Source organism: Drosophila montana, unplaced genomic scaffold (assembly GCF_035044405.1).
Source record: "Drosophila montana isolate Dmon_TW-CO22-7 unplaced genomic scaffold, ASM3504440v1 contig_1624_1, whole genome shotgun sequence".
Classification (NCBI taxonomy): domain Eukaryota; kingdom Metazoa; phylum Arthropoda; class Insecta; order Diptera; family Drosophilidae; genus Drosophila; species Drosophila montana.
The window spans coordinates 1,548,929-1,566,283 of record NW_026996559.1 but is presented as its reverse complement, the minus strand read 5'-3'; the positions used below and the strand labels follow the sequence as shown (position 1 = coordinate 1,566,283).

The 17,355-nt window shown below is 43.8% G+C and overlaps 1 protein-coding gene across 2 annotated transcripts; it reads right to left on the bottom strand.

Annotated features, from left to right (window-relative positions):
- Nucleotides 1-1,021: 1,021 nt before the first annotated feature.
- Nucleotides 1,022-4,912, bottom strand: Caf1-180 (Chromatin assembly factor 1, p180 subunit). 2 transcript variants are annotated; one of them, XM_064699728.1, is made up of 4 exons: nucleotides 3,370-4,912; nucleotides 2,745-3,336; nucleotides 2,512-2,681; nucleotides 1,022-2,445 (listed from the first exon to the last, which is right to left on the bottom strand). In XM_064699728.1, exons 1-4 carry the CDS (start codon nucleotides 4,792-4,794, stop codon nucleotides 1,297-1,299), a joined length of 3,336 nt encoding a protein of 1,111 aa, XP_064555798.1. In that variant the 5' UTR covers nucleotides 4,795-4,912; the 3' UTR covers nucleotides 1,022-1,296. The 2 variants fall into 2 exon arrangements, with proteins under 2 accessions (XP_064555798.1, XP_064555797.1); XM_064699727.1 differs by having other exon boundaries at nucleotides 2,745-4,912.
- Between the last annotated feature and the right edge of the window lie 12,443 nt (nucleotides 4,913-17,355).

The following is a 17,355-nucleotide window of genomic DNA, read 5'->3' as shown; positions in this document are numbered from 1 at the left end:
ATATTTAAATTAATTTAAAACAAAATGCAAAAATAAAAAAAAAAAAACAACCTAGAAAAATAGTTGTCTAAGGGTTTGCCAAGGACTAAATAATTTTACGGAAAATACATCAGGAAATCATATCTTAACCGGAAGTTTCTTAAACACTTTTTAAAAAGTTTCGGATCCCATTCCAAAGTTGATTCGTAAATATGAACTAGGCAGCCTTATTTGAATTTTGAAATTAAAGTCGCGTTTCATTGAATAGGCCAATTCCACTGTTTAAAATTTTGGACAATCCGAAATGGCAACTGCATTAATATTATCGAAAGAAAGGTCGTCTTTAAGCATAGTTTTATGGGTACCCACCCATTTGGGATGTATTTAAAAAGTTAAATATTCTGGCTTATGGACTTATTAACTCTTAAGATCTCCGATGTACGCTCCGATATTTTAGAGTAGTTTTAGAATAGGCTGCTCCTTGAAAGCTAATCTAAAATATATTTTTTTTCCTGATTTTTGTGATAATCTCTAAGATATGAATAGATCATTTAACCTGAAGACGGCTATAAATTGCTTTAAAGTTTTCAGTTCAGTATCGTCTTGCGGAAAAAAGAAGAAAAAAACGTATCAAGTGAATATATAAAGAATGATTCCGGATCAAAAACATAAAAATAATGATTTTGCACTTATGACAGTCTCATGGGATCGGACTTGGCTCTTCTGCCTGTTAAATATATTTATACAAAATCATAAAGCCCCTTTTACTCATCAGTGGGTTCAGGGTATACGAATACGTATTTCCACCGTCACGGACGGGAAATGAGTGAGTAACTGATATGCTAACTGCCTCTTCAATTTTAATTCTAGAATTGGACAACTTATTATTCCTGTGTGATATAGTTCTAAGCTATCAAGCCAAATTGTCCCTTGGGTAGGACTATACTACAACTATCCTTGGATTCGAACCCAAATCGTGCCAGTGTCTCTTAAACACTAACCGAAGACTGAAATTTTACAAATATTTCAATAACTTTCTTGATTTGCATATAAATAATAAACAAAATTTATTTGTTGTAGAAATACATATATATATATCGAGAAAAAAAAAAACTATATTTAAATCCATGTACCTTCTGGAGAACGCATCCGTACGATTATAGAACCAGCCAAGTGAATTGATATTGCGTTACTTGGATAGTTCGCACGGCAAGTACAGTAAAAACTAAGGCTAGACGAATTTAGATGCTAGGTAAAGGATCTGACAAAGATAGATATGTTTAATGTTTAGAAAGAAGGACAGGAGACGAGCTCCGTTTAGTCGGAGAGCAGAACAACATCGTCGGACATTGGCGCCGGTGAGGGCTTCTTCCTGCTGGTCGTCTCGTTGTGCTTGCGCAGATACTGGCTGATGAGCGCATTCTTGGTGGGCGCATGGAACTGCTGATCCCGCGGCACAGACATGAGCAGTGTGCCACGTTTCTTGGTTGTCGCCGCGGGTGAAGCTGTGCCAGCTGTGGCTGTGCCTGTGCTTGTGCCTGCTGTGGACGTGCTGAGCGCTGACTCGTCGCGCTTGCTAACATCGGATTTGGGCGTGCTGCAAGCCTCCGCTGTCTCTGTGGGCGGCGTGGCCTCTCGCAACGATGTGTCCGTCTTACTGATCTTGGGCGTGAGCGTGTAGCTCCATTGGTTCTGCAGCGTCAGCTCGTCCAGCTTGAACTTGTGTAGCATTTCTGCATTGACCACCCAGCAGAGGCGCTTTTTGGGCTTCTTCGACTTCTTGGCTTCGGTGCCAGTGCCCAGCTCGACGGGCTTCCAGCTGGCCAGCTCGTCGAACTTCTCGCGCAGCAGAGTCTTGGGCGGCAGCAGTGTTTGCGACTCCTGCGGAATCTGTGTCTTCAAGTACTCCAGATACTCGGAGATAAGGAAGGCCTTGGCATTGCTGTTGCCGTGTATGAGACGCACCAGTTGCTGCAGCAGCTGCTCGTCCAACTGCATGGTGCTTGGCTTGGCCTTGACCTCCTCGGGCGGCTCTTCCTCGCGAACGGACTCTGGTGGCGGCTCCAGCGTGAGCGGCTGCAGCTGCCAGCAGCCGTACATGTCAATGGTCTGTATGAAGACGGCCGGGCACAGCTGCGATTTGTTGCCGTTCTCATCCAGCCAGACGGGGCCCAGGAGGCGTGGCTTGATCTTCTTGGTCTGTTTCTTCATTTCCTGTGCAAACTCCTGTTGCAGCACCTGTAGCTTGGCTTTCTGCGCCTCACGTGTGTTGCCATCCTCGAGCTCGCCATCGTTTTGCATCTCCTCGTCGCTGAGATGGCCATGGGGAACAAACCATTCGTTGTACTCCTCTTCAGACTCCTCCTCAGACTCGCGCTCCTTTTCATCCTCGCTGGCGCTCAGCGATTCGCCCGGCTCCTCCTCCTCCCACTCGCAATCGGAGTCCACCTCGTAGTCGAAATGATTCTGCAGCAGGAATATAAATATGTCTGTGGTTAGGGCACAGCTGGAGCGAATTCCCTTATAACATACCTTATCCTGGCCCAGTGGACGGCGCGCACTGATCAGCTGGCTGCGCTTGCGCCAGGTGCCGTAGTAGGGCGGACGACGATTGTCTGCAAAGTGCAAATACTTGGCACGCGTCCAGGGCAGCTGCTTGGGCCGCTCCTCCACAATGGGCGTGCCCGCATTGGCCAGCTCATCTGCAAGCAACAGATTGTGTTAATATGAGATGTTTCCAAAAGGGCCAAAAACTGTGCACTTACCAATCACCTGGACATCATCGTCATCCTCCTCTTCCTTGGCACATCTCTGCAGCCGGGCATCACGTTTGCTGGCCAGCGGCTTGTGCTTGCCCAGGCTCAGTTGGCTCAGATAGAGCTGGGCGCGTGTGGGACGCTTGACGCGTCCAATGCTACTGTTGAGTTCCTCTTCCTCCTTCTCTTCATCTTGATCATCGGGCACGAGGAACAGGCTGTCTAGCTGTTGGCGCGTGTCGGCGCCGAGTGTGGCGCGTATGACAGGCGCCAGGATCATGTCGTCCTTGACCTGAAAGGGACGAAACGCGAGCTGCTGGCTGCTGCTGTGACTGGGGCCGCTGTCGCAGCTGTTCTGCTCGTGCTCCAGCGTGCCACCGTTGGATTGTTTCGGCTGTTTGGGCACAAAGAATTTAGTGAAGGATGCGGCGGCGCGTTTCTTCTTCTGTTCGGCTTCTTCCTTCTCCTGTTCCTTGCGGCGACGCTCCTCGTCCTTTTTGCGCTGCACCTCCTCCTTGGCCTCGTTGCGTTTGCGCTTCTCCTCGTGCTCGAGCTGCCGCTTTCGTTCCTTTTCCTCGCGCTCTTTGCGCTTCAGTTCCTCTTTGTCCTCACGCTCTTTGCGCCTCAGTTCCTCCTTGTCCTCGCGCTCCTTGCGTCGCTGCTCCTCCTTGACGTCGCGCTCCGCCTTCTTTTGCTGCTCGCGCTGCTCTTTCTCCAGCTGCTTGAGGCGACGCTCCTCCTGCAGCTTGCGCTCCTTCTCTTCGCGCGCCTTGCGTCGCTGCTCCATTAGCTTCTGCTGCTTGGGCGTCAAGTTCTGCAGCTTCTCCGACTTCTTTGGCACACGGGCAGCAGCGCTGGCGCTCGAACCGGCTGACTTGTGCTCCTCATCATCATCATCATCATCATCATCATCATCATCATCATCATCATCCTCCTCCTCCTTCCTCTCTTTTTCCTGTGACGTTTTGTTTAGCGTGTCGCTGTCTACGTCCATGTCCAGATCGGTGCTGGACTGCTCAGCGATAGCATTTTCTTCGGACTTTAGGTCGCTGTCGCTGCTGTCCAGGAGCATCACTTCCGAGTCGACATCCATGATGGATTCTTTATCTGACTTCGATTCGCCTTTGGCACTTGACCCCGTTTCGGACGTGGACTTCACATCTGACTTTGCCGGGGAATCCGGTTTGGACTTCACTTCTTCCTTGGATTCCACAGTCGTTTCGGACTCCAGATCAGTCTTGGCCTTGACAATCGTCTTGGCCTTTCGCTTCGACTTGGCCTCCACGTTCAATTTGGTCTGGACAGGCATCTTGATCTTGGCTGCGATCTTTGGCGATGCTTTGGACTTGGCCACACTCACCTTGGGTCGCTTTTGCGGATTAAGACTATTGGCAATGACCTCAATATCATCGCTGGAGTCGCTGGGCTCGGCGGCTGGCGGAGTCTTTACCGACTTTTCCGACTTCTTCAGGGACTTGCGGCGCTTGCCGCGTTTGTTGCTCAGCGGCAGCTTGATTTGAATGGGCGCCGGCTGACTGACGCTCTCCGCGCTCTTCTCCTTCACCTTTTTCTCCTTGACATGGTCATCAGCAGCTTCTTCTTCGACATCTCCGACTTCGTCGTCGTCGTCAACATCATCGTCGTCATCCACCTCAATGACTTCTTCGGGCATTGGATCTGCAGTTTTGGGTTTCTTGCTAGACGTAATGCCTGACACGCCCAGCTCGCCCAGATTCTCTTTGCTGTTGGAGCGGCGCAGCTGCTCCGCCTCCGGTTCCTCGTCGCAGTCATAGGACAGCTTGCGCTTGCGGGGCTCACGCTCCAACTGCTCCTCTTCCACAACACTGGACGCCGATGCTGTTGGAGTTGTGGTTGCTGTCGCCGTTGGGGAGGCGGCGGCAGCCTTTGCCACGGGCGTTATCAGCTTAAATGGCAGACGCGTCTGCACAAATTTCTTGCCACCGCTGCCGTTGTCATTGCCATTGCGGTCTGCCGATTTGGTTGCATTTGCATCTTTTGCACGTGTCGTGTTTGGTGTTTTAACAATGCCGGCAGGCATCTTATTACACTTGTTCGCGGTGTTTATGTAAATGTTTATATATGTAAATTGCTAATGCAGTTTGCCTTTTTTCCACTTTTCGTTTATCTTTCACGCGCGCTACACACAAACACACGCACAACAGTTGTGGCAAAAGCGCGCCAAAAACAAAACATGCCCAGATGTTTTTTTCAGAGTTGCTGTGGACGGGCATTTCGATGGTTAAACGTCAGCAATAGTTCGCAATGGTTGGCAACGCAGCACCTAAACAATAATAAATTGTTCGGTAGATGGCGCTTTGAGTTGCATTGGGCTATTTTTTTTTGTAAACCGTTATTATTTTGAAAAACAACGGAAATGGCGCTACCTAGCAAATTGTCCATCTGCAGTTGGGAATTCTAATTTGTAATATATCTATAGCAATCAGATAAAGCAGTAAAGAGCAAAGCAAATGCTTAAAATTTTAATTCCCCCAAAGTTATGAAAATTTAATTGAATATAATATACATAGTGATCGCTTGATAAAATTTTACAAATAATGATGAAAATTAAGAAAATAAATTTAAATAAATTTACTGAAGTTATTCAAAAGTTTGAATTTCCTGAAAGCCTTCAAATGTGATTCGCAAAATTGAAAATTTTATAAATTTCAAGAATATTTAGGTTAAAAGAGAAATTGTTTTAATTTACAAAAGTTATTCGAAAATTGAAGTTTTCTAAAGGGAAATTAAAATAGAACGCCTGAAATTAATTATATATTAATTTTACATTTTGAAATAAAGAACTTTCGCGAACATTCTTTTATTTACCTTATCTTGTTTTTTTTTTTTATTTATTTATTTAATTCTCTTACTTTTAGCATAAGGTAAATTGTGATTTGGCCATATTTGAATTATGCATCCATTGACAATTTGATCACAGTTTGCGAGCGACTACTGTACTGTTGCATTATTTAAATATTTGTTAATATTTGATTAAATGTGGCACGCCAAATTTTGTTTAATGGTGCAATAAATTATGCACAAATGATCAGTTCCCGAGCCGTATTTAATTTAATTGAAAGCGCGGAGAATTTCTGCAATTGCATTTATTCGGATGTAGTTTAATAAACTTTTGCAATAATAAACAAGTTTTTTACATTGTTTACGCTGTTTAATGTGGCATTTTTACTAATCCCGGATAAGTGCAATTCACTTGCGGCCACAATGTGCACAAGCTGCCCCTCCCCCACCTCGCTATCCGAGTGCTCCGCCTCTGCCGCACCCTTTGCCTTGACAGCGACAGCGGCAGCGGCAGCGGCAGCGGATCTCGTTGACATGGTGACTGAATGCTCGGAGTGCTCAGCCGGGTCTTGAGCTGCAGTAACATTTATTTAATTACAATGTGTCTCAATAAGCAGTCACGCTGCCCCCAGCACCCCCCCCCCCCCCCCCCCCCCACTCACTGTGCTGACCCCTTCCCACAGCTCATGGGCTGAGTTTAAGCAAAATATGTTGTAAATTGCAACCGATGCACAAGTGTATCCTACCACTGCCACTCCCCCTTTCCCATCCCCCTGCCAATGCTGCTCATCATTGTCATCGCCTGCTGCTTGGCTTTAACCCATTTAACTTACGCTCAAATCTTAAATCTAATATTGACATGTGTAACAGAAACGGCCGCCCGCTGCGGTCGCTGTTGCGGTTACGGGTTCTGACTAGGGCGTCGGGCGTTGGGCGGCGGGAGCGGGGGCGGTGGCGGGGTCGGTGTGTGGTTGGCATTAGATACGCACTTTGGTTGGGCAGCCCTGATTTGGCAGTTTGCTCGACATCGACTCCTTTAATAATGATAATAATAATAATTTTGCCTTGATGCTGACTCCGTTGGGATTTGGTTGGGAAAGCGTTTGGCGCGCGCGTTTGGTGAGCGTAAAATGAAAATTCGGTCATGCATGTGAACGGGACCGAAGCGGGCTGTATGCTGGGCGGGGTTGGCGGGGATTGCCCTATGTAGGTAATAGAAAATCTATTAGCGCGTACAAAGCGCAGCAAGTCTCTGGAGAGCGAGCGGCAGTGGGGGGTGGACAGGCACACGCACATACACACACACACACACACACACACACACACACACATAGAAGCTCACGCACACTAACATTCATTCATTCATTCGTCCTTTTGATGACACGCAAAGCAATGCAAATGCATGAGTGCGAGCGAGAGCGCGTCCGAAATTAGAGACCTGTTGGCGTGAAGCGTGCATGACAAACGACTGACTGACAGGCAGACAGACATATGACATACATACAATCTTACAAGAAATGCGCATGGCTTTGTGTGTGTGTGTGTGTCTGTGTGTAAGGTAGTAGCGATATTTGCACAGTGTGCGTGTGGCCACAGCTCTTGCGACAAATTATGCATATGCATATGGATAGTTTTTTTTTTTATCAGTGGGGTCAGCCAACCTTTAACAAAAAACAGACAGATCAACTAAAAGAAACAAAACAGAAAAGAATTTTTATAGCGGTAAATACTATGAAATGAAGGCATACATAAATAGGAAATCTTTCCGGATAGGTTAGATGTTTGACATTTATATCGACCAAGTCAGTTTCAAAAGTAGATATTCGTTCGGAAAAAGTCTGAACTGGCAGCGCTGTCGCAGATTATTTTATAATCATCGATAGGTTACGATCACATACAAAAAATCGTTAAGAAAAATGCGATAACCAAAGTGTATGCATGTTCAAATGAATGCTTCCTTAAGGTAAATCTGGCAAAATATTGAAGTTAACGCACTTATTTCCCATCCGTCTATATAATCCTGCTGGTTTGAATGACGAATCCCTCAGTGATTGGTGATCAAATGCACGAGCCAAGCGAAAGCGAAGGGCGACGGAACTTTTTACATTGTGAATTTCTCCCGTTAGTGTGGAAGCTTCGCAAAAATCGGTTGTGTACAACTTTTTCATCGTAATAGTATTGGAATCTTAGGGAAAATAAATTACAGTTTTATGGATGGGGAAATGGTGGGCAGGATGGTTTAGTGAACAGTTAAGTATTTATTCGATCAGCTTCAAACTTATTTACAAAGATTCACGAGCGAGAAGTGTGTGGAATATGGGTGAGAAATGGGTGGCTTTGAGTCCAACCTTTTGTTTATAAGTTTTATCGATCTCAAACCTTTTTTTCTACAATGTATGTACAATTTAAGACGTGTGTGTCACGGCAAAATCGATGAATTTACATTCACTAACGGGTGGGAAATAGGTGGAATCTATTTAAGTTTTCAGTTTTAAGCATTAAAATATGTCATATTTTAATTGATAAGATTTATTAGAATGCATTCATATTTTCTGCTTTTCAGAATATATAATAATATCTTGTTATTTTACTCTGCTTAAGCCTAAAATAATTTTTAATTCAACAAGATTTAATATGTTTTTTTTTGAGAGCACGTGATAAAAATATGTAAAAATCGAAATATTTTTGGACTTAACTCGAAAGCTGCGAAAAAATGTCGCAGCATAAAAATAATTATAATCGACACCTAATTAAATGTAATTATAAAAGCTAATTGGGTTTGAATTATTTTGAAAGGTTTATTAACTAATGCGCCACTGTGGCAGCTCAAGACTTGGGTCTTGTCTCCTGCTGCCGATTACCCAACAAAACCACACCACACCCTGCCCCACCCGGCCCGCCTCGCCTCGCCCCGCCCTGTCAGGCCACGTAACGCCCTGCTCTAGTCTTCAATCGCAGCGAGTATTGTATTTAAGTAATTGGAGGGTAAAATGTGTTTCCAATTTGTTGTACTGTATGTGTATGTGTGTGCGTGTTAGTGTGTGTGTGTGGCAACATTTTTCGCAGTACTGCGGACTTACTTACTGCCACACAGTAACAAACAACAACAGCGGCAACTGCAAGATTGAAAAAAGTATTGAATTACATTTATACAACATTTGGTTGAATAGCTTTTGCGAGGGAGCCCCCTCAATGCTGGCCCGTGCGCTGCGGTTTGTATTTCCCTTTGTTCAGCGCTCGCCGTGGCGGGTCGTGGGTGGGTTTTTTGGGTGGCCGCACTTGCCAGTGTCTATCTGTCTATCTGTCTGTCTGCCAGTCAGCCAGTCTCTCTGCCAGTCTCTCTGTCAGCCTGTCTGTCTGTCTGTCCTGCTGTATATATGTGGCTTCCATGGTGTGTCTAGCTACGTCAGCGGCGACACAACGTTGAAAGCTATTGGCATTTCCCGCAGGAATCGCCATGAAAATTCATTAGTTGCCTTACTTTTGGATGGCGGTGCTATTAGTCGCACATACGTATCCATAGATGAATTTAGCTTATATATGTACATACTTATATATTTGTATTTCTATACAATTACTCATCTATATGAACGCACGCATGCATGCATTTAGTGTGTGTCCATTCAGAGCTCGCTTTTGGGATTTTTTTTTATTTCTGGGACAGGGTCTGGACTCGCTTTATTATGCCGTTTGAGCCAGAGACAGATACGCATTAAAATTGTAACAGGCAAATGGGAATGGTAAAAGGTAAAATGCTATAGGGAAGTTCGGCAGGTACACAAGAGAGTCTCAACAGAAAGCCAGCTAGAGAGAGAGAGAGAGAGAGAGCGAGCGAGAGAGTGAGAGCGAGAGAGAGAGAGAGAGAGAGATACATGGGTTGACACACTTGCCACAGACGCAACCGGCAAACGTCCTTAGCACAATGCAGCCTTTGTCTGCCTTTACCGGATATTTCGTAGAAAACGCATTTCCCACACTTTTCACTCTGTCTGTCAGTTGCCCACGCTTTGATCTGTCGACCTGTCGATCGACAGCCATAAATAGCTGTCAAAATCAATTCCCTTCGACTGCTTCTTCTTCTTCTTCTTCTTCTTCTGCTTTTGCCTCTTCTTTGACTGCTGCCTCATGCTGTAAGCTTCATTGCAACAAATTGGCTTGATTCACATTTTGATGCCATGACCGGGCAGTTTCCAACAGCTTCCGATCTTCTGGCTCAAAGTTCAACAAGTCATGCTGATAAATTGCCATGTGCCTAGCCAGCCAGCGATGAAAGTTGTTTGCTCCGTATGCCCCCGCGCTACGATCTCTGCCTCACCCCGAGCCCCGAGCTTGCCACAAAGTGTAGCACAGTTTTGGGGTACAATCACTTTTGTTGCATAGGATAGAGAGTGAGCTGTTGCCCGATTTAGATATGGTTTCTTGTCCAGCCAATATTAGATAATAAAGTTCTTGTTTATAGGTGAATAATATTAAAGAAAAAAACAAAAATAGAATACGATACAAAAGTCCATTTAAACGCACTTTCGTAAATTGCAGCTCCATATATTCATCGATTACGAATATTAAGATTCGATTCGATTCTAGCCCAGCAAAATACTCCGCCTTCCATATGGTAAGGATCTCTTGAATGGGAAATATATTTAATTCAAACCTTGACTTGTTAATATTTGCTTCATTTCTCTTGCGACAAATTGATTTCTAATAAATTAGCTCATATTTTAATTTAGGTTTTTCCTAAATTACGAATTATATTATAACCTTTCTCTAAGGTCAGAGAATATTTATTTTAGGATCTTCATTTTCCGTTGTATTGCAAATGCTGCAACAATAGGAATATACTTTTTACGTATTGACAGAGTTTTGGTTCAGGTTATTTGTGCCCATTTCAACAAATATTCCAAAAACTTTTTATTGATCTTGATCAATTTTTTATTAATTGTAAGTTTGCACTCTAAGTTATAGGATTATGATAAAAGTTATTTCTAGTTTAATCCGTCTAAAATAATTCCATTCAAGATCTGGCATAGCATGTATTCATATTTCATATTTATAATCTTTAAGACTAGGCTTGAGCTAGGTTTAACTTGTAAAAAGTGAGATTTTTGAGTTTTTCTTAAATAAAAAAAAATAGCCTGTGAGATCACTTTCGGCTGGAGCCGTAGCTGTCCAGCGTGCCTTTAACTACATTAGAACCCAATTAGTTAAGCGTAATATTTTTTCTTATTTAGGCAACTTCCTTCGGCTTTGAATTGGCCTTTGGGCGGCAACTATCAAAACAAACTGCAATATAGAATGTGCTCTATATAGAGACAAAGGCGAGAGATGCGTAACGAAATTTGTTTTGATTTCCATTTGAGAATTGTTTTACCCAAATAGACAGAGAATTGGCCGAGCAATTGCTGTGCATGAAATTAATATACTACAGTGAGAAGGAGCCGAGACAATAATAGAGAGGCTCACTCTGAAGCCGACGCAGAGTCTGAGACTGAACCGTAGTCCTAGTCGGAGTCGGACGGGGGTTGGCAAAGGCCACAGGAAGTCAAAGTGTCAGATCGAGCGAGGCGGAAATGCGGCTAATTTGCGCCCCTCCTCCGGTTCCTGCGCCGGCTACTGTTTCTGTGCCTGTCCTGCCTTTTTTGGTTGCTCAGCTTGCCGTCCATAGTTGTTGTTATTGTCATTGTTGTTGTTTTTGTTGGTGTTGTTGTTGTCGTTGTCGTCTTTTGGGCCCTGTGCGAAATTATTAATTTACGAGCTGTCAACAGTTATTGTTTGACGGGCCCGTGTTTACATCCAGCGGGCCGAAGGTTTCCTATCGTTAATACCTTTGACAAATTTAGTTTCCATTCATTCTGTGCCCCCTGCTTAATACCTTTGTACCGTCTGCTACTGCCCCTGCCTCTGCCACGGCCTCTGCCACGGCCCCTGCCCCTTTCGCTGTCGCTGTCTGTGCCTCGGGGCAGCGGTGACGAGCATCATCAAGCAATTATTCTCGATTAGCCAATATCATGATGTCGACGTTTTCTCTCCACATCACGATCGCTGGCCATCTCTATCGCTGTCTCTATCACCAGTGATATTTCAGTCCACTGTCCCCTGTCCCCTGTCCCCTTTTCCTTGTCCCCCCACTCTGTTCTACGCAATTAACACGATGACTTGGTAAATTTTTGGGCGGAGCGCGACTTAAATTAGCGGCTCGATCGACAACGATCACCTGCAATCGGTGCGATCATTAGCGCGCTAATTAAATCAAGTGTTGAAAGTTTCGAACTCCGTCATTGTTTGGACAATGGCTGAGCAATTAGCTTGGGCCAATGCTCCAACACGCCGCGGATCACTGCGAAGAACTGTGCACAGTTCGGCTATAGACCCGGCCAGACCGACCATACTCCAATATGAGTATGGCTAGCTATGACAAAAAGATGTACTAGTTATAGTTAAGATAATATAGTGCATATACCCATGAGCATTGGAAAAGGACTACAAAATGGTACAAAAATTTACAGTTAAGATAAAAGATAAAACCATCTTTGAGCCCAAGCTAACTAATTCGGAGAACTATCAACAACTTGTCTCAGATGGTAGGCAAAGATTTCCCCTCAGCACGTGTCTCCAATCTAGGAGCAGCATTTCTTATTTCTAAAAGATTGCAATACTTCTATCGCATTAGATATTATTATTTTCTGAAAAATGCATCATTAAATATATTACCTGACTCTCGGCTTTAAGCTTTTATCTTATTTTTATGTAATTTGTAATGTAATGTTATGAAATAAACAAATTAAATTGAACCAATATGAAATAAAAATAGTTTTGTTATATAAAACAAACTGAGAAATCTAATCCCAGCAAAGTCGAAGCTTGCGAAGCGTTTTGGTCTGATCTTCGCAAGATGGGATTTGGCACCAAGCCCGTAGACTTGGTTTCCATAACGCAGGGCAAGAGTTATGCAGGTTTTTATAGACGGCCAAGGACGGCGTATTACTGTAAAGAAGCCAACTAAGTTTGCCTGCCCAACACACTCCCCGGAAGAACAACAGCCTCGGGCTGGGGCGCAACCCCATTAATCTTTGGGCTTGACTTTGCTGAGACTCTGTCGAGGGCCTGTTTTATGTCCAAGTACACCGCCTATACGTACTCTTGTGCAAATGTTTTACCAGATCTTAAAAATCGTAGCAAAGATATTGCTAGAGACATTTTGAACATTTTTATTTATGTTTGTAGAGCAGATCTTTAAAGATCTGTTAGAATATCACAACATCAACAGCCAACAATCTAAGCAAGTCTGCTGAAGCCGAAGTCGAACCGACTCAAACCTGTAAATGTGAAACATATTTTGGATCAAAAGCACAAAACCTTTAAGGGAGACTCTAGTCCCAGCTTTGAAATAAAAATGCACTCGGCTTAAAATTTTTTTGGTTGAACGGACAATTAATAATAAGGCTAGAGTCAATATGGCTGCCATTCTAGTTGGTCGTTAATTATTTCAAATAAATAAATAAATAATATATTCAAAACTGAAGCGATTATAATAATATATTGAAAATGTATGACAAATCAAAGTTTAAAGCAAGACTTGGCTTCAGGATTGGGAAAAATTGGGCAGGCGAACTAAGTCTAAAAGCAGGACGCTGGTTCGAAGCGTGAAACGCACCACAGATCATAATTTACTTGATTTTGTCATTGAATCGGCTATCTTCATCAATTCCAAGAGAAGAAGATTTCCAGATGCATAATATTGGTTGATTTTATAATATTATCATTAAAACTTGCAATCAAAGAGCTGCAGAGATATGCAATATTGATATTGAATTTGGAATTTCGTGACAGGCAGTATCAGTTTTGGCATCCTTTCAGGTAATGCGGCTTGAGAGATCAGGACTGGATTCTAATCTGGTGGATGTAAGCCATTTGGCGTTGTGTTAAGGCTGCAATGATCGGTGCTTAGTGCTTATCGCATTAAGCCCGGACTAATCCAGCGGTTGCCCTGCGGCTTTGCCAGCGATCTCGGCATGTTTGGACCTGCGGCTGATAAAGAGCACAGAGGCAACGATGTCGACAGCCAGTTGGGTTGACAACAGGCAGGAGGATGCATTTGATGACGACGCTGCTGCTGCGGCTGCGGCTGAAGATGTTGATGATGGGCCCCTTAAGCCGCTGGGCAAACAACTAAAATGCCAAAGACAAATATGCCCTGAGATGGCTGGAGATGCTGCTCAGAGGGCAGAGGCTGCTTGCAGTCGGGCCCTGGCTGATGCTGAGCCAGAGTCGGTGGCACAGGTGCCACTTGCTCCAACTGGTGGCAGCGGAATCAGGGGCCAGGCCACGGGCCCACTTGCCATAGTCAATGGTTGTCGTCAATTGTTTGGCATTGTTTTTTACCGACTCGACTCGACTCGAATCGACTCGGCGACTTGTCGGCCACTCGACGCGCCGCAATTGTCCTTGTTTTTCGCGTAGACACACACACATACACACACACCCAGAGCGCCACTCTAGAGCTCCTCGAGTGGTTCTCTAAATCTAAATGAGCAATTCATGTTGTTGGCAACCCTACTTGAGAGCATGCTCGCTCGCTCGCTCGCTCGCTCGCTCTCGCCTTCTGCCAGGCTCTCAGTCGCCGTTGCTGCCACTCGGCGTGCTCTCGTTTCTATAACACATCCTTTATGTGCCCTCTGCTCCTGCTCCCGCTCCTGCTTCTTCTTTGTACCGACTGGGCGTGTTATTGTCGCAAGCGCTGCCTTTGTGCTCGGCGCGCATTGAGCGCGCAGCCAGCTCGTCATCATGATGCTTATTATTATTATTATTATATATTTTTATTGTACTTGTATTTTTTAATAATAAACTGACTTGACTTTTGTTGTTGCACTCGCACTCGCACACATGCGTACAAAAAAAGGCAGTCATTATTATTTACACTCGACCTCCCCAACATTCACCCACCCATCCCCCATCCACCCATCTACACACTTCAACAGCGACTGCCTTCGTAATGCCGCCCACATTTATGATAGGTCATTGCAAAGTTCACCGTGGGACAGCTGCCATTATTTCCGCTCATAATTTTGTAGTTAATGTGCATTGATCACATATAAATATGTAAATATGTATTTAATTTATGATAAACATTAGACTTGTATTGAGAAAAACACAAAAATATTTAGTCCTCTCAGGGACTCGATTCCTTAACTACTGAACAGTGCACAAATTTGGGGAACCCCGGTTCGAACCCAAGCCTGAGGTCCCATAGTATGTGGAAAACCAGGCTCACGAATCGAACCTTAAAAAGAGGCTTTGGTTGAGCACTAACCCGAACCAGCATAATCTTTTGGTTGGGCTTGCCGCCACGATTTTATTTGACTACAGCTCTGATACAGAACCATTTGAAATAATCCACATATGTAATACAAAGAACTTTTGTTATATTAAATAATGCATTTTGCAAATCTGACTCAAAATGGAATATTATTTGAAATTTTGGGTGCACTTGAATACATTTTAATTAAAAACTAAAATATTAACAAAAAAATAAATTTATTTGGAATGATTTACAGTACTTAAAAAGGAAAGAGATCTTAAAAGTAAAAGTGGCCAAACTCAGTGCATATAAAAGATTTTGTATAAAAAAAAATGTTTATTTTTGTTGCAACATTATAAATAACTAATACATAAAACTATTAATTTAGGTATTGTGATCCCTAGAAATAACTTTTAAAATATTATAGTATTTAAATAATGCAAATTATATACTACGGGATGTTGTTGGTTTTTACTTTCATATCAACTTCGTTTTGTTTAAATAAATTAATTTACATATTTTCGGACTTGTGTGCATTTGAATATTGCACTGTTCATTTGATGCCTGAGATTAACATTTTGGCTAATTTGATGCGCCACTTTTTTGGCTATTTGCATCCATTGTGCGTTGTGTGTGACTTGAATGTCCTTATTCCTGTCCTCATACGCGCACACACACACACAGAGACACACACACACGCGCACACACAGAGTGCAACCGGGTGCGGTTTTTACACTCCAAATATTCAATTACGCCGCGGGCGGTCGCTGTTTACGGGTTTGAGTACGGGTCTTGGTATTCTTTATTGCCTGCCGTTAGACCCGTAACGCCCGGCCCGATACAAATACAGTACACAACACTACACACACACACACACACACACACACACACACACACATACCCTCTCGTACCGCTCGCTGGCTCTGTTGACACTTGAGCTCAGGCGGTGGTATTTAATATGCGGCTCAACATTCTTTTCATTTCGTTGCGTTTCGAAAATCTTTTATTTTTTATTTTTTTTTTTGAGGCAACAACAAATGATATAAAATATAAAAAAAAAAAGTAAATGGAAAAGGCTGCGAAAATGAAAATCGCCCGCCAACAACGTCAAGTGTCAAAGGCGGCGCGGGGCGGAGCGGCGGCAAGTTCTTCATTCGCTTAGAGTCGGCTTTTGATGATGTGATTTGGTGTCCAACAAGGGAGAGGAACCAGGCTGAGTGCGCGGCTGAGGGGCGACAGAGGGTGAGGGACGCGCTCAGGTAGGGCCAGCTCTCTGATCTCAGCTCTCGGTGTGATAAGGCAAAGTGCGCGGCAAACTTCCTGCTGATTGCTTAATTGACAAAGAGCATATGCGATGCATGAATGAATAAACGAGTATGAATACGAATACAACACATCCTCACACTCACACGCACATACACTCGCACACTCGCACACTCATATGGGCCTGTCATTGTTGGTGGCCATAAGCTGCTGTTGCTGCTGCCGCCGCTGCGGAACTGGAGCTGTTGGGTCTGCTCGGGGCTGTCTGGAGCACGCATGGGCGTCCAAAACGCTGAAAATGCATTAAGCAAGCGACACGAGGAGTCAAATTCAAGCGGCTCCACCTTTGGCTTGACCGGCTGCCGCTGCCGCTGCTGCTGCTGCTGCTGCTGCTGCTGCTCCGCCAAAGATTAAAATCTAAAAACTGTCAATTAGAGCACACATTTTTCCTCATCAAAACTCAAGTAACATGGAGACGGGCTCGGGCACGGTCCCAGGGCGAGCTTAAGCTGCGTCCGTCAATGTGACGCTGACGGCAATGGCGTCCCACGTTGCACGTTGCCACATCGCACAGCCCCCCACACACCGCCCCCACCCCCTACCACGACCCAACGCCTGCCCCAGCCAGCCTGCGCCCGCCTCTGGACCACACTAAATCGCTGGACGTCGGTCGTCAGGCATTTGGAATACACATTGACATATTTCTTTTATTATACTCGTTCACAAAATGAGAAAAAAGCATATTGGTTTACATACACTCGAACATTTTTCATTCTCTCTAAATTTATTAAGTGAAAATAAAATGTTCAGCTGTTTTCAACAATTTTAAGTTAGATGCAAATATTCAGAATATACTTGAGAATGTTTTGAAAGTTTTTATTAAATTAAAATTTAAAATAAAAAATTGAATACAGTTTTTCGGCACTATTGAAGTTAGAAACTTGAAATATTTTCAAAATACTCTTGCAAGTTCCGAAAATGTTCTAAGATTTAGAAAAATAAAATTTAAACGAAATTTGTTTTGGCCCAATTGAAGTTAGAGACTTAAAATATTTTCTTAAACTTATTTGAAAATTCTCTTACATTTTTTCGGAACTTTTAAGGTGAAAGACCTGAAATTTGGGGAGTGGTAAAATGGCGAATATTCTTATCTTGAACAGCTTGGCAAAAAGACTGCTAACGAGCTGTTCTTAAAATCGATTCAAATGGAAACTGGGATTTGCACACATCCCCAAAATTGAT